The 26316-nt window shown below is 43.9% G+C and overlaps 1 protein-coding gene across 1 annotated transcript in view; it reads left to right on the top strand.

The window, feature by feature from the left end:
* Positions 1-25972, top strand: part of LOC126262929 (uncharacterized) — an 86201-nt gene extending 60229 nt beyond the window's left edge. Inside the window, exon 3 of the mRNA XM_049959857.1 lies at positions 25331-25972. Within this exon, the coding sequence (XP_049815814.1) occupies positions 25331-25496 (166 nt within the window). The 3' untranslated portion in view covers positions 25497-25972. The remainder of the gene's footprint in view (positions 1-25330) is intronic.
* The last annotated feature ends 344 nt before the right edge of the window (positions 25973-26316 follow it).

Here is a 26316-nt window from a genome sequence, read left to right as displayed (position 1 = left end):
GGCGGTAGTGCGGCGGCTCGGCAATGCTGACGCACCAGGAGCTGAGTCATTAGCTCACCGTCACAACCCCCAAAGCGGCGGCTGTCGCAGGCCGGCGGGGAGGCAAAGTGGCCCAGCGCTCCAAACCACAGATATTGGTGAGCAGGTTGTGAGGTGTTCACAACCCGCTGGTTACAGTTGCCAGTTCAAACCTCTGCATGGTGGCTCCAGCGGTATGTGTTACAAAACAGCACCCTAGTGACTGTTCAGCTGTCTGGCAATTAACGAGTGCAGCGCTGGTTGGGACGCTGCTGCGTCGACACCTCGTTACGAGAACCTTTGCTGCACCTTGACGTAACTTGTGGCACTTCAGCGAACTGGCTGTGTCCTCAGCCTTGTGCCCCTCCCAGATGATAACTGGAACACAGTGTCTCGAATTTCCTTGACGTTGTGGTGTGCTGCAAGACCAATCTCTCTTCAGGATGAGTTTTTAATTTCATCTAAAACGATGACTTTTTGAAGCTTTTGTTATTTTTTGCTTCCGACTGGGATGAACGAGCCTTAGTTTCGATGATGATGATGTTTGGTTTGTGGGGCACTCAACTGCACAGTTATCAGCGCCCGTACAAATTCCCAACCTTTGCTCAGCCCAAACTCGCCACTTTCATGAATGATGATGAAATGATGAGGACAACACAAACACCCAGTCATCTCGAGGCAGGTGAAAATCCCTGACCCCACTGGGAATCGAACCCAGGAACCCACGCTCGGGAAGCGAAAACGCGACCGGAAGACCATGAACTGCAGACCTTAGTTTCGATGTCAAATTCGTAAACCCATGTTTGATCACCTGTTATGACATGTTCCAATAGCTGTGCATCGATCTTCACTTCATCTAACGACCCCTGTTTTTTGTTCAATATTCAACAATTTTGGAACAAATCCGTAGATCTGCGCTATCTCAAACATTTTTCACAAAATCTTATACACTTGCTTACTTGGTAATTAATTAAATTCTATTCCTTATGGAAGGTAGATTGTCTCGTCCTCTCTAAAAATTCCATACTCCCGACCAAACTGCATCTAATTACTTACTTGGACTGTCTTTTGACTGATTTCCTTTTATGAACCTGCTGACACGTCTTTGAGCTAAAATGACGCAAGGTGCAGCGCAAGTGGCTTAGGAGCGGAAGGAGGGACGCCAGAACATGCAGGGGCAGCAGCATTCATTGTTATACACTCCATATTTTTCAGAACTCGATTAACAATCACTCAGTTTAACTGTTTGTAACGACGACAGTAAATAACATTTCATATAGCAATCAGTCAGAATTTCAGCAACTGATATCATCCCCCAGGGAAATAAACACAGGTACTGAGTCAGCCCCTTTATGCCAAAATTACAGTAAAATTGCGTCTCATATACAATATTGACTTCATATTGCACAGGAAATTTACTGGCAAACCATAGTCGTGCTGAGACTGCACTTAACTGCACAGGCTCAAATAATGAATGTTCTTCCTAGACAAATAATTAAAGGGCATAAAATTCCTCTAAAATGTAAAAACAAATAGATAACAGAATAATAAAAAATTAAATACACCTAAACAATGGGGCCAAGTAGTTGTCAATTTCCCCATCACATGACCAAGTTATAAAGGATCAATTTAAAAATAGTTTTGCTCCTGCGAGGCAATTAAATGTAACTTCTCCAAAATTTACATAAAGTGGAAATACGGAAATACGAGGGTTGCCCAGAAGGTAATTCGCCGCATTTTTTTTCTTAGACGAAAACAACGCCACGAATGCGAAACGTTGCCTATGTATTATTTGGAGTTTCGTGAGTCAGCGCGCCAAGTTTCTGTCACTTCCGACAGATAGCGTAGCTGCAGAACAGTTCCAAAATGGCGTCTGTAGGTGATGTGCGTTACAAGCAACGTGCCTTCATTGGATTTCTTACTGCAGAGAAAGAAAGTCTGGGGAATATTCACAAATGCTCGTGCAAAGTCTGTGGAGAATCTGCTGTCGACAGAAGTACGATTAGTCGCTGGGCACAGAGGCTGAGGTCATCAGAAGGTGGTTTGGAGTCCACGATTTCCAGCCGTCGGGGAGATCGTCCACGGCTGTCACACCTGACGCGTTGCAGCGAGCTGATGTTCTCATTCGCGAGGACAGACGCATTACGACTCGGCAGTTGGCGCTGCATCTGTCAGTCAGCAAAGGAAGTTCACACAGTGAAGCACTGGCTGCGCCACCAGGACAAGGATTGGTATCGACAGGGCATACACGCCCTTGTATTGCGTTGGAGGAAGGCCATAGAACGGGATGGGCATTACGCGGTATAGGGGGGGGGGGGTGTAGATAAAACACCATTCCTTCGTGTGTGTAATTCTCATTTTGTTAAATAAAGAATTCTTGAAGAAAAAATGCGGTGCATTGCTTTCTGGGCAACCCTCGTAATACAAAGATTAACAAACGTTACCACTAGAAGCAGCCAGTCTCAAAGGCAAACTATTATCTTGTCTAAATGAGTCTAAATACTGGACATAAGACTTAATTTTTTACGATTTTCCAGGCCAGGGCAATGTTGTTGTTGTTGTGGTCTTCAGTCCTGAGACTGGTTTGATGCAGCTCTCCATGCTAATCTATCCTGTGCAAGCTCCTTCATCTCCCAGTACCTACTGCAACCTACATCCTTCTGAAACTGCTTAGTGCATTCATCTCTTGGTCTCCCTCTACGATTTTTACCCTCCATACTGCCCTCCAATGCGACATTTGTGATCCCTTGATGCCTCAGGACATGTCCTACCAACCGATCCCTTCTTCTAGTCAAGTTTTGCCACAAACTTCTCTTCTCCCCAATCCTATTCAATACCTCTTCATTAGTTACGTGATCTACCCACCTAATCATCAACATTCTTCTGTAGCACCACATTTCGAAAGCTTCTATTCTCTTCTTGTCCAAACTATTTATTGTCCATGTTTCACTTCCATACATGGCTACACTCCATACAAATACTTTCAGAAACGACTTCCTGACACTTAAATCTATACTAGATGTTAACAAATTTCTCTTCTTCAGAAACGCTTTCCTTGCCATTGCCAGTCTACATTTTATATCCTCTCTACTTCCACCATCATCAGTTATTTTGCTCCCCAAATAGCAAAACTCCTTTACTACTTTAAGTGTCTCATTTCCTAATCTAATTCCCTCAGCATCACCCGACTTAATTCGACTACATTCCATTATCCTCGTTTTGCTTTTGTTGATGTTCATCTTATATCCTCCATTCAAGACACTGTCCATTCCGTTCAACTGCCCTTCCAAGTCCTTTGCTGTCTCTGACAGAATTACAATGTCATCGGCGAACCTCAAAGTTTTTATTTCTTCTCCATGGATTTTAATACCTACTCCAAATTTTTCTTCTGTTTCCTTTACTGCTTGCTCAATACACAGATGGAATAACATCGGGGAGAGGCTACAACCCTGTCTCACTCCCTTCACAACGACTGCTTCCCTTTCATGTCCCTCGACTCTTATAACTGCCATCTGGTTTCTGTACAAATTGTAAATAGCCTTTCGCTCTCTGTATTTTACCCCTGCCACCTTTAGAATTTGAAAGAGAGTATTCCAGTCAACATTGTCAAAAGCTTTCTCTAAGTCTACAAATGCTAGAAACATAGGTTTGCCTTTCCTTAATCTTCCTGTCTAAGATAAGTCGAAGGTCAGTATTGCCTCACGTGTTCCAACATTTCTACGGAATCCAAACTGATCTTCCCCGAGGTCGGTTTCTACCAGTTTTTCCATTCGTCTGTAAAGAATTCGCGTTAGTATTTTGCAGCTGTGACTTATTAAACTGATAGTTCGGTAATTTTCACATCTGTCAACACCTGCTTTCTTTGGGATTGGAATTATAATATTCTTCTTGAAGTCTGAGGGTATTTCGCCTGTCTCGTACGTCTTGTTCACCAGATGGTAGAGTTTTGTCAGGTCTGGTTCTCCCAACGCCGTCAGTATTTCTAATGGAATGTTGTCTACTCCCGGGGCCTTGTTTCGACTCAGGTCTTTCAGTGCTCTGTCAGACTCTTGACGCAGTATCGTATCTCCCATTTCATCTTCATCTACATCCTCTTCCAGTTCCATAATATTGCCCTCAAGTACATCGCCCTTGTATAGACCCTCTATATACTCCTTCCACCTTTCTGATTTCCCCTCTTTGCGTAGAACTGTGTTTCCATCTGAGCTCTTGATATTCATACAAGTGGCTCTCTTTTCTCCAAAGGTCTCTTTAATTTTCCTGTAGGCAGTATCTATCTTACCCCTAGTGAGATAAGCCTCTACATCTTTACATTTGTCCTCTAGCCATCCCTGCTTAGCCATTTTGCACTTCCTGTCGATCATTCAATATTTCTTCTGTTACACAAGGATTTCTACTAGCCCTCGTCTTTTTACCTACTTGATCCTCTGCTGCCTTCACTACTTCATCCCTCAGAGCTACCCATTCGTCTTCTACTGTATTTCTTTCCCCCATTCCTCTCAATTGTTCCCTTATGCTCTCCCTGAAACTCTGTACAACCTCTGGTTTAGTCAGTTTATCCAGGTCCCATCTCCTTAAATTCCCACCTTTTTGCAATTTCTTCAGTTTTAATCCACGCCGGCCGCGGTGGCCGTGCGGTTCTGGCGCTGCCGTCCGGAACCGCGGGACTACTACGGTCGCAGGTTCGAATCCTGCCTCGGGCATGGGTGTGTGTGATGTCCTTAGGTTAGTTAGGTTTAAGTAGTTCTAAGTTCTAGGGGACTTATGACCTAAGATGTTGAGTCCCATAGTGCTCAGAGCCATTTGAACCATTTTAATCCACAGTTCATAACCAATAGATTGTGGTCAGAGTCCACATCTGCCCCTGGAAATGTCCTACAATTTAAAACCTGGTTCCTAAATCTCTGTCTTACCATTATATAATCTATCTGATAGCTTTTAGTATCTCCAGGATTCTTCCATGTATACAACCTTCTTTCATGATTCTTGAACCAAGTGTTAGCTATGATTAAGTTATGCTCTGTGCAAAATTCTACCAGGGCAATAGAAAACCAAATTATTCAAACATTCAATTTGGGGGCGAATCAGCCAAGCACAATGGGATTGAGACATATTAGTTTGCCCTTTGAGACTGAATTAGTACTAATGACTTTAAAAAAAAATTATAGCAAAATTTCTCAGAATATAAAAATTTAGGCCGCGGCAGCAACAGTAAAGTAGCTCAATCACTCTCGCCTCCAGGCAAGATACCGTGACGGCGCCACACATAACAGACTGCTGGCGGCAGAAATCCAAGAACCCACTTCTATAACAGACTAACATCAGGAATAAAGTGGCAACAGAGTGGATCAAATTCAGTTACAGAGATACACAAGAAAATAGAACTATCGGGCTTTGGTGGTAACCTAAGAAAATCGAGGGCGGGAGCAGACACAAGCGTTGCGAGCGCAGCTACGTGGCAACGAGTCACACGAATACACAGGCGCAGCGTAATGGCTAAACAGCGCGAATAAACAAACAGGGCAGGCCGGTATGGCAAACACAGGAAAGAACTCAGAGCTACTTGCAAGCAACACATGTATCCACGCCAAAGCCCGAATTCGAAAATTTATGACAAAAGTTAGATTAAAACATTCAAATTCACTCTTGCCATTTAAAAAATAGCACTATAATGTAAAACAGGTAGAGCTCTGGTAAGAATTCATCACGCGTGACACAGATCTAAATCTGCATGAACAGTAACCACCATTTAGTTTAGCAAGCACCCTTATTGCAGAACATACCCTCACTCATGTTGCCTACCCTGCCCATTTTATGACTGCTAGGAACTGTAATTCATTCATAGGGTAGCCATGCAATAACGAGACCAGTCAGGAGTGCTCGTTAATTCAACAAATTAACACAATGACGATAGGCAGCTCACTACCGCAGTTTAGGACATCGAGTTCAGTCTAAATTAGGAACAAGACATCCAGCAGCGGCACGTGGTCGCATTAGAGATTCGAGACATAAAGGGCTTACAAGGTGTGACAATGTATCTTAAATACGTTGCGCATGTAACATTAAGCTCTCGCCACGGTCATTTGAGAAAAGAGTTCTCGGTGCGAATAACGTCCTCCAATCCTTTTTGTTATTGGGTCATGCTAGCAAGTAATTGATCTGATATTATACTGCCCCCCTTCCCCCCATTCTAGTAGTTCGTTGTTGATGTAAGTAGTATGTCTGAAACATGTCATGTCTACATCTACATCCATACTCCGCAAGCCACCTGACGGTGTGTGGCGGAGGGTACCCTGAGTACCTCTATCGGTTCTCCCTTCAATTCCAGTCTCGTATCGTTCGTGGAAAGAAGGATTGTCGGTATGCTTCTGTGTGGGCTCTAATCTCTCTGATTTTATCCTCATGGTCTCTTCGCGAGATATACGTAGGAGGGAGCAATATACTGCTTGACTCTTCGGTGAAGGTATGTTCTCGAAACTTTAACAAAAGCCCGTACCGAGCTACTGAGCGTCTCTCCTGCAGAGTCTTCCACTGGAGTTTATCTATCATCTCCGTAACGCTTTCGCGATTACTAAATGATCCTGTAACGAAGCGCGCTGCTCTCCGTTGGATCTTCTCTATCTCCTATCTGGTACGGATCCCACACTGTTGAGCAGTATTCAAGCAGTGGGCGAACAAGCGTACTGTAACCTACTTCCTTTGTTTTCGGATTGCATTTCCTTAGGATTCTTCCAATGAATCTCAGTCTGGCATCTGCTTTACCGACGATCAATTTTATATGATCATTCCATTTTAAATCACTCCTAATGCCTACTCCCAGATAATTTATGGAATTAACTGCTTCCAGTTGCTGACCTGCTATTTTGTAGCTAAATGATAAGGGATCTATCTTTCTATGTATTCGCAGCACATTACACTTGTCTACATTGAGATTCAATTGCCATTCCCTGCACCATGCGTCAATTCGCTGCAGATCCTCCTGCATTTCAGTACAATTTTCCATTGTTACAACCTCTCGATACACCACAGCATCATCTGCAAAAAGCCTCAGTGAACTTCAGATGTCATCCACAAGGTCATTTATGTATATTGTGAATAGCATCGGTCCTATGACACTACCCTGCGGCACACCTGAAATCACTCTTACTTCGGAAGACTTCTCTCCATTGAGAATGACATGCTGCGTTCTGTTATCTAGGAACTCTTCAATCCAATCACACAATTGGTCTGATAGTCCATATGCTCTTACTTTGTTCATTAAACGACTGTGGGAAACTATATCGAACGCCTTGCGGAAGTCAAGAAACACAGCATCTATCTGTGAACCCATGTCAATGGCCCTCTGAGTCTCGTGGACGAATAGCGCGAGCTGGGTTTCGCACGACCGTCTTTTTCGAAACCCATGCTGATTCCTACAGAGTAGATTTCTAGTCTCCAGAAAAGTCATTATACTCGAACATAATACGTGTTTCAAAATTCTACAACTGATCGACGTTAGAGATATAGGTCTATAGTTCTGCACATCTGTTCGACGTCCCTTCTTGAAAACGGGGATGACCTGTGCTCTTTTCCAATCCTTTGGAACGCTACGCTCTTCTAGAGACCTACGGTACACCGCTGCAAGTTCCTTCGCGTACTCTGTGTAAAATCGAACTGGTATCCCATCAGGTCCAGCGGCCTTTCCTCTTTTGAGCGATTTTAATTGTTTCTCTATCCCTCTGTCGTCTATTTCGATATCTACCATTTTGTCATCTGTGCGTCAATCTAGAGAAGGAACTACAGTGCAGTCTTCCTCTGTGAAACAGCTTTGGAAAAAGACATTTAGTATTTCGGCGTTTACTCTGTCATCCTCCGTTTCAGTACCATTTTGGTCACAGAGTGTCTGGACATTTTGTTTTGATCCACCTACCGCTTTGACATAAGACCAAAATTTCTTAGGATTTTCTGCCAAATCAGTACATAGAACTTTCGAATTCATTGAACGCCTCTCGCATAGCCCTCCTCACACTACATTTCGCTTCGCGTAATTTTTGTTTGTCTGCAAGGCTTTGGCTATGTTTATGTTTGCTGTGAAGTTCCCTTTGCTTCCGCAGCAGTTTTCTAACTCGGTTGTTGTACCACGGTGGCTCTTTTCCATCTCTTACGATCTTGCTTGGCACATGCTCATCTAACGCATATTGTACGATGGTTTTGAACTTTGTCCACTGATCCTCAACACTATCTATACTTGAGACAAAACTTTTGTGTTGAGCCGTCAGGTACTCTGTAATCTGCTTTTTGTCACTTTTGCTAAACAGAAAAATCTTCCTACCTTTTTTAATATTTCTATTTACCGCTGAAATCATCGATGCCGTAACCGCTTTATGATCGCTGATTCCCTGTTCTGCGTTAACTATTTCAAATAGTTTCAAATAGTTCGGGTGTGTTTGTCACCAGAAGGTCTAATATGTTATCGCCACGAGTCGGTTCTCTGTTTAACTGCTCAAGGTAGTTTTCAGATAAAGCACTTAAAAAAATTTCACTGGATTCTTTGTCCCTGCCACCCGTTATGAACGTTTGAGCCTCCCAGTCTATATCCGGCAAATTAAAATCTCCACCCAGAACTATAACATGGTGGGGAAATCTACTCGAAATATTTTCCAAATTATCCTTCAGGTGCTCAGCCACAACAGCTGCTGAGCCAGGGGGCCTATAGAGACATCCAATTACCATGTCTGAGCCTGCTTTAACCGTGACCTTCACCCAAATCATTTCACATTTCGGATCTCTGTCAATTTCCTTCGATACTATTGCACTTCTTATCGCTATAAACACGCCTCCTCCTTCACTGTCCAGTCTGTCTCTGCGGCATACATTCCAATCTGAGTTTAGGATTTCATTACTGTTTACATCTGGTTTCAGCCAACTTTCTGTCCCTAGTACTATATGGGCGTTGTGACCGTTTATTAATGAGAGCAGTTCTGGGACCTTTCTATAGACGCTCCTGCAGTTTACTATTAGCACATGTCCAGTGTATTGTGTCACAATCTGGAGGATGATAATCATTTGAGTTTCCGTCAATCTCAATTTTCGTGGCACTAGGCGGACCACGCTCTGTGTGCCGAGTGGTTCGCAGTGGCCGCGTCATGCTTGCTTGCATCACTAAACTCACGTTTCCGTCTTGTGACGTAGCGCGCCAACAAAATTTCACGTACAGCTGCGAGAAACCAAACGCGCCGCAACTGTTATTGCAGTTCTTGTCACTGTCGTTATTACTGATTGTCATTAAGTTGAACATTTGAAGCTGTTTGTGCTTTAATAGACTTTCGTTTAATAAAATAGGAGGAGTCGGCTCTGACCCCGTACTCCTAGTTGTAACGTTTTCTGGTATCAGATTACCGCTGTGTATTTCATTGTCGTATGTGTTTTCACTGGGTATGTATTTTCGCATCACAAATCTCAGGCACCTGAGCTGCTAGTGATGTGTCATTCCTAAGCTGTTGCTTTGCCGCGTTTAATTTCTTTTTTGTGTTACCTATCTGATCATTAAACTGAGTTTTGGCATTCCGTTGCCATTTAGACAAATCTTGTGTCAAAATTTGTGGTACAAGTCCAAATTCATCTTTAACTGGTTGTGCAGAAATGCTCTGATCTGAATACGCTTTGTTAATGGTTTGCTGCACGGCTTTCTGTGTTTATGATTCTCATCTTCTGTAATTTGTTCGTCCTTTGCCTTCAAAAATTCATCTAATTTCCTTTCTGATCAGTGGAGAGATCCTCCAGTTGGATTTCAGCCTGTTGAATGGTGCATTTCAAAGTTTCTTCTTCTAGTTTAAAAGTACTAAGGTTTTCAGTCAGTTACTTTTTCGAGTGCAGGGCTGTCAATTTTTCGGCCAAATACTGGGCTAGGTCAAAAGCTTCAGGCTTGCTTAGCCAAGGGTCGTCAAGGGAGCAACGTGCAGGACAATTTCGATATGTTACAAGATGTTCCATGTTTTTTATTTGTCCACAGCCAATTTTTCCTCAGATTCAGCAGTAATTGTAATGGTGGTTTTCAAGTTTTAGATATCGTTACTTATAGAACCTAGATAAGCTCGCAACTCGTTGGTCCTATAACTAGCAATCTCAGTTTTTAACTGTTCAGTCTGATTTTTGACCTTCTCATTAATTCTTGCGACCTGGCTAGTCAAATCGTCTTGTTGCTAATTCATACCTTCCTGTTTCTGATTCGGACTGGTTGCATTACTAGCCAAGGCTCCTGGTTTTTGTAAAATTAACGTGATAGGATTGACAGGTTTCAAAGGCGAATTCTCCGTCTGGTATCTGATTAGACTCAGTTTCTGTCTGAGAAGAAGCCATTACCCTGAACTGCTGACGCTATTTGTCGAAAATGTTATTTATCGTAATGCAGCTAACATGTAAACAGCTTACAGATGGTATCTCCGTGCTGCTCAACACTATCAAATACTTCTTTACAAGACAAAAGCTAATCTTTACTACAAACTCCCCGGGCCTAATTAAGAATATCCGCCATTGTGTGACCGGTTTTTACAAAGTACACAATAATTGCGTATTAGTTACCAATATTACTACCGACTAAATTTTCTACTCTTAAAGTCTCAAATAAACAAATTTTACAGCTACAGAAAGCAGGACTAGGTGGGATGAGCGGTATGTTATCTTACCTTGTGTTGTAGCCTTTAACACTGATGTCTTTGCAAGAATTTATTAATTGCATTATTTCCTTATTTTTACAATCTTTCCTTTAATTTCGTTACTAAAATCCAATAAATTTCGTTCCCTTTTAATTTTATGAGCTTTTCGATATAAGAATGTACGAGAGCTGCGTTACAAGAAAAAGGCACCAACAGTCATGAAATAAGCAAATTTTGAAATAAAATTACATTTGGAGCATATTAATGATCTATTTTAATAGCCGTGCGAGCGGTCGCCAGTTAACTCACTCTAATTACAACTGGGCGAGCTAAACTGACGAAAGGTCTACGGATTTAAAATATGTAAAACGCACGGATAATTCACCGGAATAACTGGCTTGGCTTCTCATTTTCGTGACCGTGAAGATTTAGATTATATTAAGTGCGCTAATTTGATCAGTCGTAATTTTTTAATGAAATGACGTGCAAGTTCTAAGCAATTACTACAATTGGTGGCTACCTCGGTGAGAGTGCCGCAATGGCGCCTAAACAGTTATCGTGCAAGCCGGTTATTCGCGATCGTGCAACAATACTCATTCAGAGTTCCACCTGAGAACGAGGCAATGGCACATTAAAGAGATTAATGTTAAGAAATAAACAATTATTATCACTTATATGAGTTTACAATGGTACATACATCTTAACAGACCAATGGCAGGACGAGGAAATCCAAAGAAGGAGGAAGACAGACAAAAGAGAGTTCACATCAAAAAGATATTGTATTAAGTTGGTGCCTAAATTCGTAGCGTTCTTGTTTTGCATGTAGGTATTCCGAACGATATGTCCGCCCCTCGTGGTCTCGCGGTAGCGTTCTTGCTTCCTGAGCGCTGGGTCCCGGGTTCGATTCCCGGCGGGGTCAGGGATTTTTCCTGCCTCGAGATGACTGGATGTTGTTGTGTCGTCTTCATCATCATCATTTATCCACATTACGGTCGGAGGTAGGCAACGGCAAACCACCTCCATTAGGACCTTGCCTAGTAAGGCGGTGCGGGTCTCCCGCATCGTTCCCCTACGCTCTGTAAAGAAGCATGGGACTTCGTTTCCATTTTTTTCTATTCCGAACGCTATGGGTTTATTTATCGATTGTCACTTTTTCATTGTACTCCACTGTTGCTACATGAATTTACATACTGTCGTTTCGTCATTTGGAGGTAGTGAATGGATCTGCGGACGCTAGAATATGGAGTGTTACGTTGAGAAATCGGAACAGCCAGAAACATCTGCGCCGGGTTGGGGATAATGCCGTTGGCCAAAGCAAGGCAAAAAAATAGTTTTCTCGTTTTAAGGAGGATCGTTTTGACATTAGTGACTCCACGTTCAGGAAGACCTTCGGGGTTTGATGAAAATCGTTTAAACGCTTTAATCCACAATGATCCAAGTCAATGTACTGTGATGAACTGTGATCATTCCACCATCGTGCGATGTTTGTATGCAACGGGGAAGGTTCGAAAATCTAGTATATGGGTACTGCGTGCTCTAAGACAAAATAACAGAAATCAGTGGCTCACCACGTGTGCACCTCTGCTTGTTCGTCATCAATTGGCTCGTGAACAATAACCGACCGCTCCTACCCTGTATCATTACTGGTGAAGAGAAATGTTGCCTTCAGGCTAACGTAAGGAAAATAAAGGAATGGATGAGCCCAAACAACGCAGCTCCTCACCGTACAAAGACCTGCGTGTATTCACGAGAAATAATGTTATGCATCTGGTAGAACAGCAGTGGTGTGATGTACGAGGTGCATTCAAGTTCTAAGGCCTCCAATTTTTTTTTTCTCCGGACTGGAAAGAGATAGAAACATGCGCATTGTTTTAAAATTAGGCCTCATTCATTGTCAATACGTCCCAGAGATGGCAGCACTGTACGGCAGATGGAATTTTACCGCCAGCGGCGAGAATGAGAACAGTTTTAAATACTTAAAATGGCGACGTTTTCCTTACTTGAACAGCGTGCAATCATTCGTTTTCTGAATTTGCGTGGTGTGAAACCCATTGAAATTCATCGACAGTTGAAAGAGACATGTGGTGATGGAGTTACGGATGTGTCGAAAGTGCGTTCGTGGGTGCGCCAGTTTAATGAAGGCAGAACATCGTGTGACAACAAACCGAAACAACCTCGGGCTCACACAAGCCGGTCTGACGACATGATCGAGAAAGTGGAGAGAATTGTTTTGGGGGATCGCCGAATGACTGTTGAACAGATCGCCTCCAGAGTTGGCATTTCTGTGGGTTCTGTGTATACAATCCTGCATGACGACCTGAAAATGCGAAAAGTGCCATCCAGGTGGGTGCCACGAATGCTGACAGACAACCACATGGCTGCCCGTGTGGCATGTTGCCAAGCAATGTTGACGCGCAACGACAGCATGAATGGGGCTTTCTTTTCGTCGGTTGTGACAATGGATGCGATGTAGATGCCATTTTTCAATCCAGAAACAAAGCGCCAGTCAGCTCAATGGAAGCACACAGATTCACCGCCACCAAAAAAATTTCGGGTAACCGCCAGTGCTGAAAAAATGATGGTGTCCATATTCTGGGACAGCGAGGGCGTAATCCTTACCCATTGCGTTCCAAAGGGCGCTACGGTAACAGGTGCATCCTACGAAAATGTTTTGAAGAACAAATTCCTTCCTGCACTGCAACAAAAACGTCCGGGAAGGGCTGCGCGTCTGCTGTTTCACCAAGACAACGCACCCGCACATCGAGCTAACGTTACGCAACAGTTCCTTCGTGGTAACAACTTTGAAGTGATTCCTCATGCTCCCTACTCACCTGACCGGGCTCCTAGTGACTTTTGGCTTCTTCCAACAATGAAAGACACTCTCCGTGGGCGCACATTCACCAGCCGTGCTGCTATTGCCTCAGCGATTTTCCAGTGGTCAAAACAGACTGCTAAAGAAGCCTTCACCGCTGCCATGGAATCATGGCGTCAGCGTTGTGAAAAATGTGTACGTCTGCAGGGCGATTACGTCGAGAAGTAATGCCAGTTTCATAGATTTTGGGTGAGTAGTTGATTAGAAAAAAAATCGGAGGCCTTAGAACTTGAATGCACCTCGTAGTACGGTTTCATTCACCGAAGGGTAACCATCACTGCTGACATTTATTGTCTACAACTGAGACGTCTTGCAGACGCAATCCAAGAACGACCAGGAAGACAGCGTGAAGTGATGCTACTCCACGATAACGCTCGCCCGCATTCTGCTAGACTGACAAAAAAATGGGAAGTCATTCTGCATCCACCTTATTCAGTTGATCTTGCGCCCTCAGATTTTCACCTTTTCCGCTCTGTCTGACAGCCTTCGAGGAACTTCCGTTCCGGATGAAAATGGTTTCCGAACATGGCTCGACGAATACTTCGCTTCAAAACAGCGTAATTTCTACAGTGGCGGAATAGAAAAGTTTTCCCAGAGTTGGCAGACTGTTGTAAATAGTGAAGGAGAATATACGAGGCGTGTTTTTTTAAGTCAGTACCGTTTTGAAATTAAAAACAGACGTGCTAAGATATCTCAATAACTATATTTTTACATGAAAGCCTGTACCTTAATCTACTTTTCTACATAATTTCCGTCAATACTGAGGCACTTGTCATAACGTTGTACCAGTTTTTGAATACCCTCCTCATAGAAGTCTGCCGCCTGACTTGTTAACCACTGCATCACCACTGTTTTGACTTCGTCATCGTCTTGAAGAAGCTGACCGCCCAGGTGTTTCTTCAAGTACAGGAACAGATGGTAGTCACTGGGCACAAGATCGGGGCTGTACGGAGGGTGATCTAGAGTTTTCCGTCGAAAAGATGTGATGAGATCTTTGGGCGGGAACATCACATACGGGCGGGCATTGTCTTGCAGCAAAACGATGCCCTTGTTCAACTTCCATGGACTGTTGCTTTGATTCTGGTGTGATGTAGGCCACCCATGTTTCATCGCCCGTAACAATTTGGCTTAAGAAATCATCACCGTCGTTATGGTACCGCTCAAGGAAAGTCAATGCACTGTCTAAACGTTTGGTTTTGTGCACATCCGTCAACATTTTCGGTACCCAACGTGCGCACAATTTTCGGTAATTCAAGTGCTCGGTCACAATGCCATTGAAAACACTACGGGAAACATTAGGAAAGTCATCCCGCAAGGAGGAAATCGTAAAGCGTCTATTTTCTCTCACCTTATTGTCCACTTTCTGCACCAAACTTTCATTAACGACCGAAGGACGCCCACTCCGTTGTTCATCATGCACATTTGTGCGGCCATCTTTAAATGGTCTCACTCACTTTCTTACCATTCCATCACTCATAATGTTTTCTTCGTAAACTGCACAGATCTCACGATGAATATACTGCCTTTACCAGTAAGAAATCTTATAACAGCCCGTACTTCACAGTCGGCGGGACTCACGATTATCGGAGGCACCTTAAACACTAAGTACACAACGTAAACAATAAAGAATCAGACTGTACTGGCGTCAGTATGTAGATTAAGGTACAGGCTTTCATGTAAAAATAAAATTATTGAGATATCTTAGCACGTCTTTTTTAATTTCAAAGCGGTACTTACTTAAAAAAACACGCCTCGTATTATTAATAACCAAAGTCTTTGTTATGTGTATCTGTTGTGTTTATTGAACTTACAGAGAAACGCTACGAACTTAAACCTAAAAATTTACATCCCTTCCTCCAGATTTTGAGACACAATGGATTCATACTCCGATGAGATACAACATTATGAACACCTGCTTGATAGCTTGTTTGTCCGTCTTTGTAGGGAAATAAGTCACTGATGCTACCTGTCACGGATGCGACAGTCTGTTATAGGTTTGTGGAGGTACTACGCATTAGAAGTCTAAACACATATCACGTAATTCGCGTAATTAACGAGCCACTGATTTTCGTACGCGCTGAAGGCGCCGTATAGCGACCCAGATGGGTTTCATAGAAGTTACATCCGCCGAATTTTGTCGCCAAAACATCAACGTGACCTCACTACAATGCTCATCAAGCCACTGTATTTATACTGCTCAAAGATGACATCGCTGTCAGAGTCGGAAGGGAACAAGCATGCAGCTAGTTCGCAGGTGGCACGGTGTCTTCGATTACTACCACAGGTCCCATGAAAGCTCAAGAGAATGTCTATCGTAGCATAATACTGCTCCCACCAGTCTACTTCCGTGGGGGTGTGCACGTTCCGAGTCGCTGTTCGCCTCAAAGGCCGCATTTGTGGAGAAGACCATCGATCAGAAATGTGATTCATTCTCCCAGGTGACACGTTTCCATTGATCCACGGTCCAATCCTCGCTGATCCAGTGTCCACTGCAATAGTACTCACGATGTCGTTGGGTTAACATGTGAACTCATAGGCGTCGTCTGCTGTGGAGCACAATATTCATGAATAAGTACTAAATGGTGTGTTCAGAAACACGTGTGAGTGCACCAGCATTGCGTTCTTTCGCCAGAGGTGCCACAGATCGCCATCTACCCTACTTTGCCGAGAAAACCTCCGAACCCCACTCTCCGTGAAGATTCGTGGACGTCCATCCATTTAGTGTCAAGTGGTAGTTTGAGGGCTCTTCTACCACTTTTCATAGACGCTCACGAGTATAGCACATGAGCATTCGACCAGATACACAGTTTTCGAGATACCCGTTCACATGCTCCAGATAATAATAATCTGCTCTTTGTCAAAGTCGTTTATCTCAGTGGGTTTCCCCATCTGCGACCCGTATCTTCGCTGGAATGACTACCCAGCCGTCTCCGCTCTGCTTACGTACTTCCTTACCGGTCACGTTCTCGCAACGCCACCAGGCGGGATGCAACCGCACGGTGGGCAGTGGTTCAAAAAAATGGTTCAAATGGCTCTGAGCACTATGGGACTTAACTTATGTGGTCATCAGTCCCTTAGAACTTAGAACTACTTAAACCTAACTAACCTAAGGACATCACACACATCCACGCCCGAGGCAGGATTCGAACCTGCTACCGTAGCGGTCGCGCGGTTCCAGACTGTAGCGCCTAGAACCGGTCGGCCACTCCGGCCGGCTGGGCAGTGGTCATAATGTTTTGGCTCATCAGTATATTTTATTAATAAGACTCCTTTCTGTGTTATTAATGGCTCAGTGCTAATTAATTCATTATTTTTCTGAAAGTAATTTTGGTAGTACAAGAAAAACAAGAAAAAAACACTGACATGTCATTATAGCTTGCACGATGTACAAGGAGGGGCGACACTTGGTCACCGGCAACGTTTGTAAAGAACATCCTGGCTTATGTCCACGGTAACCCGAATGAGTAACCCCAAATCATGGTACGAGAAAACCCCCATAACATCACAGAACCTCCTCTGGTGCACATTGCGGGTTGAACGCCTCACTGAGCCATCGGTGCAATCGACGCCTCGTATCCTTTGAAAAGAGGCGAAGTAGCGACTCATCGGATCACGCAGCACGCCTCTAGTCAGTTACTGTTCAATTTGTGTATTATGTGGCCCACTGACACTTTCGGCTTGATGTGCCGTTATGAGCAATGTCATTCTGAGACTTCAAATGACAAATCCCATCGGGATGTTCGCTCGGAAACTGTTAAGATGTATTTTCACACACCGACAACAGCTCCTGTTGCTTTTGAAACAGATTCTCATTGGAAAGGCGTGATACCCGACTTCAGTCCCTGTCGGATAGTATCTTTTTACAAGTAATGGTCTTACGCCGTGTTATATGAGGTGTGACAATAAAGTAATGAGACAGATGTGAAAAAAATGTTGCTTACCGTTTTAGTCAAGTTCAGTGTTGTCTCCTTCAAAGTAGTTCCCTTCTGATTGCACACTTTTTCCAGTGCTTCTGCGACTGATGGTAACGTTTCTGTAATATCCTCCAAGACCTTCGTCACAGCATTTTGGACATCTTCTGTTTTTTGAAAATGGTATCCCTTGACCGCCGTTTTGACTCTTGGAAATAGAAAAAAGTCGCACGGAGCGATATCTGGTGAATAAGGTGGCTGTGGTAGTACTGAAATTTGTTTTAAGGTTAAAAATTGCGGTACTGGTAGAGCAGTATGGGATGGCGCATTATCGTGATGCAGAATCCAATTATCAGTAATGTTGGCACGGACACGAAGAACTCTTTTACGAATTTTTCTAAAATTTCTTTGTAGTAATATTGATTAACTGCTGGCCCAGGAGGCACCCACTCTTTATGAACAATTCCCTTGGAATCAAAGAAGCACACAAGCAGGAATTCTCTTTTGACTTTGACATACAAGCTTTTTTTGGTCTGGGTGATCCCTTTGAGCACCATTGTGAACTTTGGCGTTTTGTCTCCGGATCGTACTGAAAAAAAAAAACAACTTTCATCACCAGTGATAACATGAATCAACAATTATGGATTGATTTCCGTTTGCTCTAACAGATCGGCTGCCACATTTATCTGTGTTTCTCACTGTTGTGGTGTGAGATTTTTGGGGACCATTTCTGCACAAATCTTTCTCATACCAAGATCTTCAGTTATTATTAGACGAACCGTTTCTCGATTGATGTTCAGTTCTTCTGCAATCATTTTCACGGATAATCTTCGATCAGGCCATACGAGTTCACTCAACCTGGCCAAGTTGACATCCGTCCGTGTGGTTCATGGTCGTCCACTGCGGTGTTGACCATCAACATTCGTTCTGCCTTCACTAAACATTTCATGCCAATGAAAAACTTGAGCTCTTGACATAACCTCCTCTCCAAAAGCCTTCTGAAGCTTACCGTAAGTTGTCATCGTGTTTTCACCCAATTTAACGCAAAAGGAAATGGCATACCATTGCGCAATATTATGCGGTTCCATTTCCATGACGAGAGACACAAACACGCGTTAACTTATTACAGCACAACTCACGACTAAGCAGTTGCATCGATGTGTCGCTTGGACTAGAAGCAGCTTATAGACCAAGGTCAAAGATATGGTGCCTACAGAAGCCTGCAGGGTTGCCACATCTTGCAAAGAAAATAAGTCTCATTACTTTATTGTCGCACCTCTTATAGCTGTGAGTGGCACATCATTCCTTGCAGACACACTGGACTGTACCGCCAACAAACCTGGCAATTTCGTTCAGTGTGCTTTCACCAACACGTCCAAATAAGATGGCTTCTTTCTGCCATTCTGGCACGTATCCTCCGTTAAACCATCTTACTGCGCTGAGTCCACACAATTGACTGGCATGTACGAGGTGTGTCCAGAAAGTAATGAAATTTTTATAACCAATAGATTTATCGCAGACACGTTCGGAGTAGTTCCCTTGGGCATCTATACGCATTTTTAAGCAGCTTTTCCACCCACGCTAGACATCTTGGAAAGCTTTCGTGGGGACCTCAGCAAGGACCTTGTCACGGCTCTTTGAGTGGCCTCAGTCGACCCGAAACGGATTCCTTTCAGGGCGGTCTTGACCCTTGGAAGAGAAGGAAGTCGGCTGGAACCACGTCTGGACTGTAGTGAGGTTGCGTGCGGCAGCGATGACAAGCTGTGCTTCGGCAGCCACTCACGGACGTGCAGAGCAATGTGTCTTGGAGCGTTGTTGTGGTGGGGCTTCCAGGTAGTGGGGGACTTGCTTCCTCACTTGGACGACCTTTCTTTGCAGTTTTCCCAGCACATGAACATAGTAGACAGCGTTCACGATTAGGCTTCGAGAAACGAACTCCCTGCAGCCCACACCTTTGGCGTCGAAAAAGACAATCGACATCGTTTTCAGTTTCGACTTGCTCATTCTTGTTTTTTTTTCGGTTTTCGGAATCCCGATGTGTGCCACTCGCGGCTTCGACGCTTCGTTTCTGAGTCGTACTCCAAATACCACGCTTAATCCCCAGTGATGTCACTGCCCAAAAAAGAAGGTTTAGTTCCCATTCATTTGAGAAGTTCAGTCGCGACAATCATCCGGTGATTCTTCTGATCGTCCGTCAAAAGTTTGGGAATCAGCTTGGCATAAACCTTCATACGCAATTTATCGGTCACCAGTTCATGTAGAATTGTTTTGGGAATGTTGAGAGTTTCTTCAATCATCCGGACTCTCAACAGATGGTCAGTATTTAACAGATCACGCACACGGGCCATTGTCGTCGGTTGTGCTGACTGACGGCAGTCCAAGCCACCCCACGGTGTATGGCGGAGGGCACTTTACGTGCCACTGTCATTACCTCCCTTTACTGTTCCAGTCGCGTATAGTTCGGGGGAATAATGACTGCCGGAAAGCCTCCGTGCGCGCTCGAATCTCTCTAATTTTACATTCGTGATCTCCTCGGGAGGTATAAGTAGGGGCAAGCAATATATTCGATACCTCATCCAGAAACGCGCCCTCTCGAAACCTGGACAGGAACCTACACCGCGATGCAGAGCGCCTCTCTTGCAGAGTCTGCCACTTGAGTTTGCTAAACATCGCCGTGACGCTATCACGGTTACCAAATAACCCTGTGACGAAACGCGCCGCTCTTCTTTTGATCTTCTCTATCTCCTCTGTCAACCCGACCTGGTACGGATCCTACACTGATGAGCAATACTCAAGTATAAGTCGAACGAGTGTTTTGTAAGCCACCTCCTTTTTTGATGGACTACATTTTCTAAGGACTCTCCCAATGAATCTCAACCTGGCATCCACCTTACCATCAATTAATTTTATATGATCATTCCACTTCAAATCGTTCCGTACGCATGCTCCCAGATATTTTACAGAAGTAACTGCTACCAGTGATTGTTCTGCTACCATACAATAAAGGATCCTTCTTTCTATGTATTCGCAATACATTACATTTGTCTATGTAAAGGGTCAGTTGCCACTCCCTGCACCAAGTGCCTATCCGCTGCAGATCTTCCTGCATTTTGCTGCACTTTTCTAATGCTGCAACTTCTCTGTATACTACAGCATCATCCGCGAAAAGCCGCATGGAACTTCCGACACTATCTACTAGGTCATATTGTGAAAAGCAATGGTCCCATAACACTCACCTGTGGCACGCCAGAGGTTACTTTAACGTCTGTAGACGTCTCTCCATTGAGAACAACGTGGTGTGATCTGTTTGCTAAAAACTCTTCAATCCAGCCACACAGCTGGTCTGATATTCCGTAGGCCCTTACTTTGTTTATCAGGCGACAGTGCGGAACTGTATCGAACGCCTTCCGGAAGTCAAGGAAAATGGCATCTACCTGGGAGCCTGTATTTAATATTTTCTTGGCCTCATGAACAAATAAAGCGAGCTGGGTCTCACACGATCGCTGTTTCCGGAATCCCTGTTGATTCCTACAGAGTAGATTCTGGGTTTCCAGAAATGACATGATACTCGAGCAAAAACATGTTCTAAAATTCTACAACAGATCGATGTCAGAGATATAAGCCTATAGTTTTGCGCATCTGCTCGACGATCCTTCTTGAAAACTGGAACTACCTGTGCTCTTTTCGAATCATTTCGAACCTTCCGTTCCTCTAGAGACTTGCGGTACACGGCTGTTAACCACCGCGAAGCTTGCGAATACGATAGACTGCTATCCCAGTATGCTTGCACAGTCAATCCGTGGCCTCCGCAACAGATTTGTTCAGTTTCGAACAAAACTTTATCGCATAACGTTGGTCGAGTGACGATTCCATCGCGTTTCGAGATACATGCAGTAGGGATGGTGGTTATCGCTGAAACAACCAGTTTCGGGTTGCACCGGTTCTTTTCGTCTCCAGTTTAGTCCGACTGTTAAAACCGCTCTAAATACCCGGTCTCCAAAATAACCGATTTTCGGTTTTCTATTGCTATTACGTAATTCCAGTAATAAACGTAGACATCGAACCAAGACTGAAAAATTCTGATAAAGGCTGAGGAGAAGGAGATCACGATCGATGTTGGGTTGAGGCTTCAGGAGAAATCTGTCTCTTCGTTTCCAGCAGAGATTGCGAAGGTGAAGGACACGGGCGTGACAGCAGCAAGAACGAAGGGTCAGAAATTGATGACTTCCCTGCATTGTCAGTTTTGTATGGTGCTAATTCTTTGCCCTGAAGCAACGACAAAATTAAGGGTTCCGTTATTATCCAAAGTTTATAAAATTATCGGTATATCAATGAAAGTTACTTCCTCTTCACAGGAACGTTGTGGATGTTTTCTTCTTATATGATTTCGCGAGTCTGTTGTGCCTCCACCCGTTTTTAATCTTCTTAAGCTCATGGAGCATCTACTTCATTGCTTCTGTGCTTTGTAATACTTACGCAAACGAGTGACGGTACCATTCTGTAACATTTCTGATGCCTGAAGACGACAGCGAGAAACTACGGTGTAGATGGGGGGAAGTCCTGCACACTGCACGAGAAATGTACCGTCTAACAGGCCGCGCCACACATCAGGGACAGTACTGTCTCTGCAATGCTGTATCGACTCTTAATGTGCTTGTTGCTAGTTCCTAACTGTAGGAGTGCTTATTAAAGTAGGGCTGATCGTGTTTCCCAGTTTCTATAACAATCTAATATTTCAAAGCAATGGAAATTTTACAAATAAGCATTGTTGTTGTTGTTGTTGTTGTTGTGGTCTTCAGTCCTCTGACTGGTTTGATGCAGCTCTCCATGCTACTCTATCCTGTGCAAGCTTCTTCATCTCCCAGTACCTACTGCAGCCTACATCCTTCTGAATCTGCTTAGTGTATTCATCTCTTGGTCTCCCTCTACGATTTTTACCCTCCACGCTGGCCTCCAATAATAAATTGATGATCCCTTGATGCCTCAGAACATGTCCTACCAACCGATCCCTTCTTCTAGTCGAGTTGTGCCACAAACTCCTCTTCTCCCTAATTCTATTCAGTACCTCCTCATTAGTTATGTGATCTACCCACCTAATCTTCAGCATTCTTCTGTAGCAGCACATTTCAAAAGCTTCTATTCTCTTCTTGTCCAAACTATTTATCGTCCACGTTTCACTTCCATACATGGCTACACTCCATACAAATACTTTCAGAAACGACTTCCTGACACTTAAATCTATCCTCGATGTTAACAAATTTCTCTTCTTCTGAAAGGCTTTCCTTGCCATTGCCAGTCTACATTTTATATCCTCTCTACTTCGACCATCATCAGTTATTTTGCTCCCCAAATAGCAAAACTCCTTTAGTACTTTAAGCGTCTCATTTCCTAATCTAATACCCTCAACATCACCCGATTTAATTAGAATACATTCCATTATCCTCCTTTTGCTTTTGTTGATGTTCATCTTATATCCTCCTTTCAAGACAGTGTCCATTCCGTTCAACTGATCTTTCAAGTCCTTTGCTGTCTCTGACAGAATTACAATATTATCAGCAAACATCAAAGTTTTTATTTCTTCTCCATGGATTTCATGTCCCTCGACTCTTATAACTGCCATCTGGTTTCTGTACAAATTGTAAATAGCCTTTCGCTCCCTGTATTTTACCCCTGCCACCTTCAGAATAAGCATTACTCGTTGTAAAGAAAAGTTTTATTTAAAAATTAAAAATTTTAGCAATGCTGCTGTGGCAAATTATTTGCCGTTTTTTTACCCGGTTATTAATAAAAAATGAAAAAAAAACCTGTTGAAAAGATGAGAGGTGGCATGCGCCCCCTCTCATATTTCTATCTTACTCTGAGTAATTCGATTTTCCTTTCTAATTGCATGCGGTGAAAAGTTGCTATTCCTTCACACGCGGACTTCCCACGCAGCGTCTCTCGTCACCCAGGTGGTCCAGTGGCAGGCGGGGTATGCTGAGCTTGAAAGGGTTAAGCGGACGGGTGTGAGGGAGTCGAGTGGATGCTTTCCAGACGCCGACATTGTCATAAGAGCGGGAGCGACACGCGCAGATGGGCCGGAAGGGGCGGCTGGGCTAGAGATTCCGTTATTTCGCAGAAACTTAGTGCAAACCGTTTCTGGCGGGCTACCAGCGAGGTGTGGGAATGACTCGTGTTCCCAGGCAGTCTTGGCAGGCAAATTCCCGCGTTTTCTGCAAAATCGTAACTGTGATTGGCTTGCTCAGGGCATAGCTCCGTGACGTAGCAAAATCGGCGCATAAATTAGTGCCAAGAATCTCCATTGGTGGAAAGGTAGTGCTTCGGCAATAGAGTGGAATTTTCCGCCGGTTTTCGAGTTGCTGATTGGAGCGTTTAACCACGGCCACTGTCGTGGGGGCGGGAATGTTCTGTGTTCGGTTTGTACGGGTGCTCTTGAGGGAGTCGGCTCTCGCCTTTCGGTAATTGTAACTGTTTGACGAAATTGCTGAAGTTTCGACTTCAACGTAACTTTCCGAGTACAGTTGGCAATTGAGCGTTCTGCATACAGGCGGCCTATGTTGTCCGTCTTGAGCAGTTTTGGCTAAAGTTGACTGTATCGGAGTTACTGTGTGACTTCGCTTGTTAAAATCACTCACTGTACCGTCAGTGATAGTGTAGCGAGCCTTCTTCGTCTCCCTCAGAGGCGCATTTGTGTTGCTAGGAAGTCTTTAGCCTTGAGCAACCAGACCAGGATAATTTGTTTCGGGCTATACTCGCGACATTATCATCACCACGACGGGACATCGAAGCAACCAGCCATCGCCTCCGGTATGCCAGATCGTGTCTTGCAGTTAAGAAGACAGCTTGGTAATGTATGTCCATAGCACCGGCAGATTAGGGCATTTTACTAGGTGATAATCAGAACTCAGCAGAGCGCGCCTGTTAGTCTTTTCTAACTTTGTTCTGTCTTGGGTGTTCATTGTCTGAGTTCTCCTTACTGTAGCAGCAGTTAGTTGGGTTGGCTGGCTGTTTCTCTTAAGATTTGAGTTGGAAGGAATTGGCTCCACATACCACTTCGTCATAAATGTCACAATCTAGTTTATGGACAACTTCAACTTCACAGCATTTATTTGAGTATACAATTTGATGTATTGTAAATGTTTCATGTGTTTTGTTTATTATTTTGAGTTTAGTCATAATAAATCAAATTGTTATTTTGGACAGAACTTTCATTCTGTTAGTCGATAGAGCAACCCTTTCATTTCTCACTATGTTAATGAAAATTTGCTTTACCTAAGTAATTTCTATCCAATTAGATTATTGCAGGTGCCAAACTCTTTTCTACTCCACTTGCAGGGTCGATTACAGTCAGTTCGCGTTTCTTCTTAATCCATGTGCAACAGCAAAAGTCGGAGTTAGAAAAGGGGGGCTTAGAGCATCATTTCCATATGAAGATTCGAGAAGAATTTAGTGTTAAATACACTGCTAGCCCCGGCACCTCACAAGGAAACCAAACAAATACATCGGGTATTCAGAACTGAAATACCGATATCGGTTTTAAGTGGTCGGCTTTTCCTGTCCCTAACGGGCAGTAAATGGGCGCTTGCGGAGACAGGGATCCTGACGGCTTTACCGCTCGAAGCACGCTGGCGAAGGCATCGCTACCAACTTGTCGAACGTTCTGCGCCCACTTTTAAGTACCAGCACAAAACAAGTATTGCTTCCCGCACACACCACTTCACGGCCGTGACTGATGTCAATACTGGGAGGTGACATGAACGTCTGTTGCCAGCTGTACAGCACCTAGAAGCTCTTCAAAGAGTTCAGGGTGCGCCTAATATGTTGCCTGGCGAGCTTGCTTGTCTAGAATAAGTTTGCCTCAAGAGGGAGCTAGGAGCTGCTATGACTGTTCGCAGGCTGGAGGCGGGACACGGAGCGGCCGCCGCTGCCTACCGCCTCCGGGGGGCGGGCCCTGCCCCCCGCCTCCGTGAGGGCGCTGCCCGCGCCTCCAGGCTGGACTCCAGGCTCTGCCTTCGCCGCCGAGACTCCGCCCCACTCTCCAGACACTGCCTCCGCTTCTGAGACGGCGCCTCTCCTCTCATCGGGAGAAAACCACTGACGTTACACCATTTAATGTGTTCCTCTCATCTCACGAATTAATCTCTAGCGTTCCACGTATCATTAACATCATCTGCCACGCTGTTGTCTACACTCTGCAGAACGACGACGTCAGCTGTTTTTGCTTCCGCTAGTGTAATCCGTGCAGTAGTGCTGTAAACTGTTTTAACGCTATGAATGTGTGTTATGGAAAAGTAGACATGAATGTGACTTTATAATGCAAGTGTCTCCAACACTCAAAGGCGGGAACAGTGAACAATCGCAATTAAATGCGAAATTGGAAATCGCAAAACTGTCATGAGGAAACCTAGATTTCCTATCTTATTGAAGTTAAGTATTTTTTTCTTGTGACAAGGCATTAATAATGTACTGCATTTAGTAGTATTTATCATTCAAGAATTTGTTGGAGTTCAGTGAACAATTTTTATGTTGCTAACAGAAGAACCAAAAATATATCTTTATTTACTTACTGCATAATACACTCACGGATAATCAGTACTATATAGCAGAATAATGTCTTATGAACAATTTATCCTCGGGCGGAATGTCGAATTTTGTTATTTCTGTGACTCTCATATATTCCCGTTGGTTACTTTTGGTCACGTTTGATGATAAGTCCATATAACATGCAAGATAGTTATGTTTCACTAATTCAAAAAGTAAGTCACAATGATCCACCGAAAATCCATTTTGTGGAGGCGGGAGAAGATTTCCAAAGCGTTGTGGCTACTAACTTCAAGAATAAATGTCCCAGCAAGGAAAACGCGTAGCAGTCTTTTAAGTA

The sequence above is a fragment of the Schistocerca nitens genome, chromosome 6 (genome assembly GCF_023898315.1).
Source record: "Schistocerca nitens isolate TAMUIC-IGC-003100 chromosome 6, iqSchNite1.1, whole genome shotgun sequence".
Taxonomy (NCBI): Eukaryota; Metazoa; Arthropoda; class Insecta; order Orthoptera; family Acrididae; genus Schistocerca; species Schistocerca nitens.
Note: the sequence above shows the minus strand (reverse complement) of the source record. Positions and strands in the feature narration are given on the sequence as shown.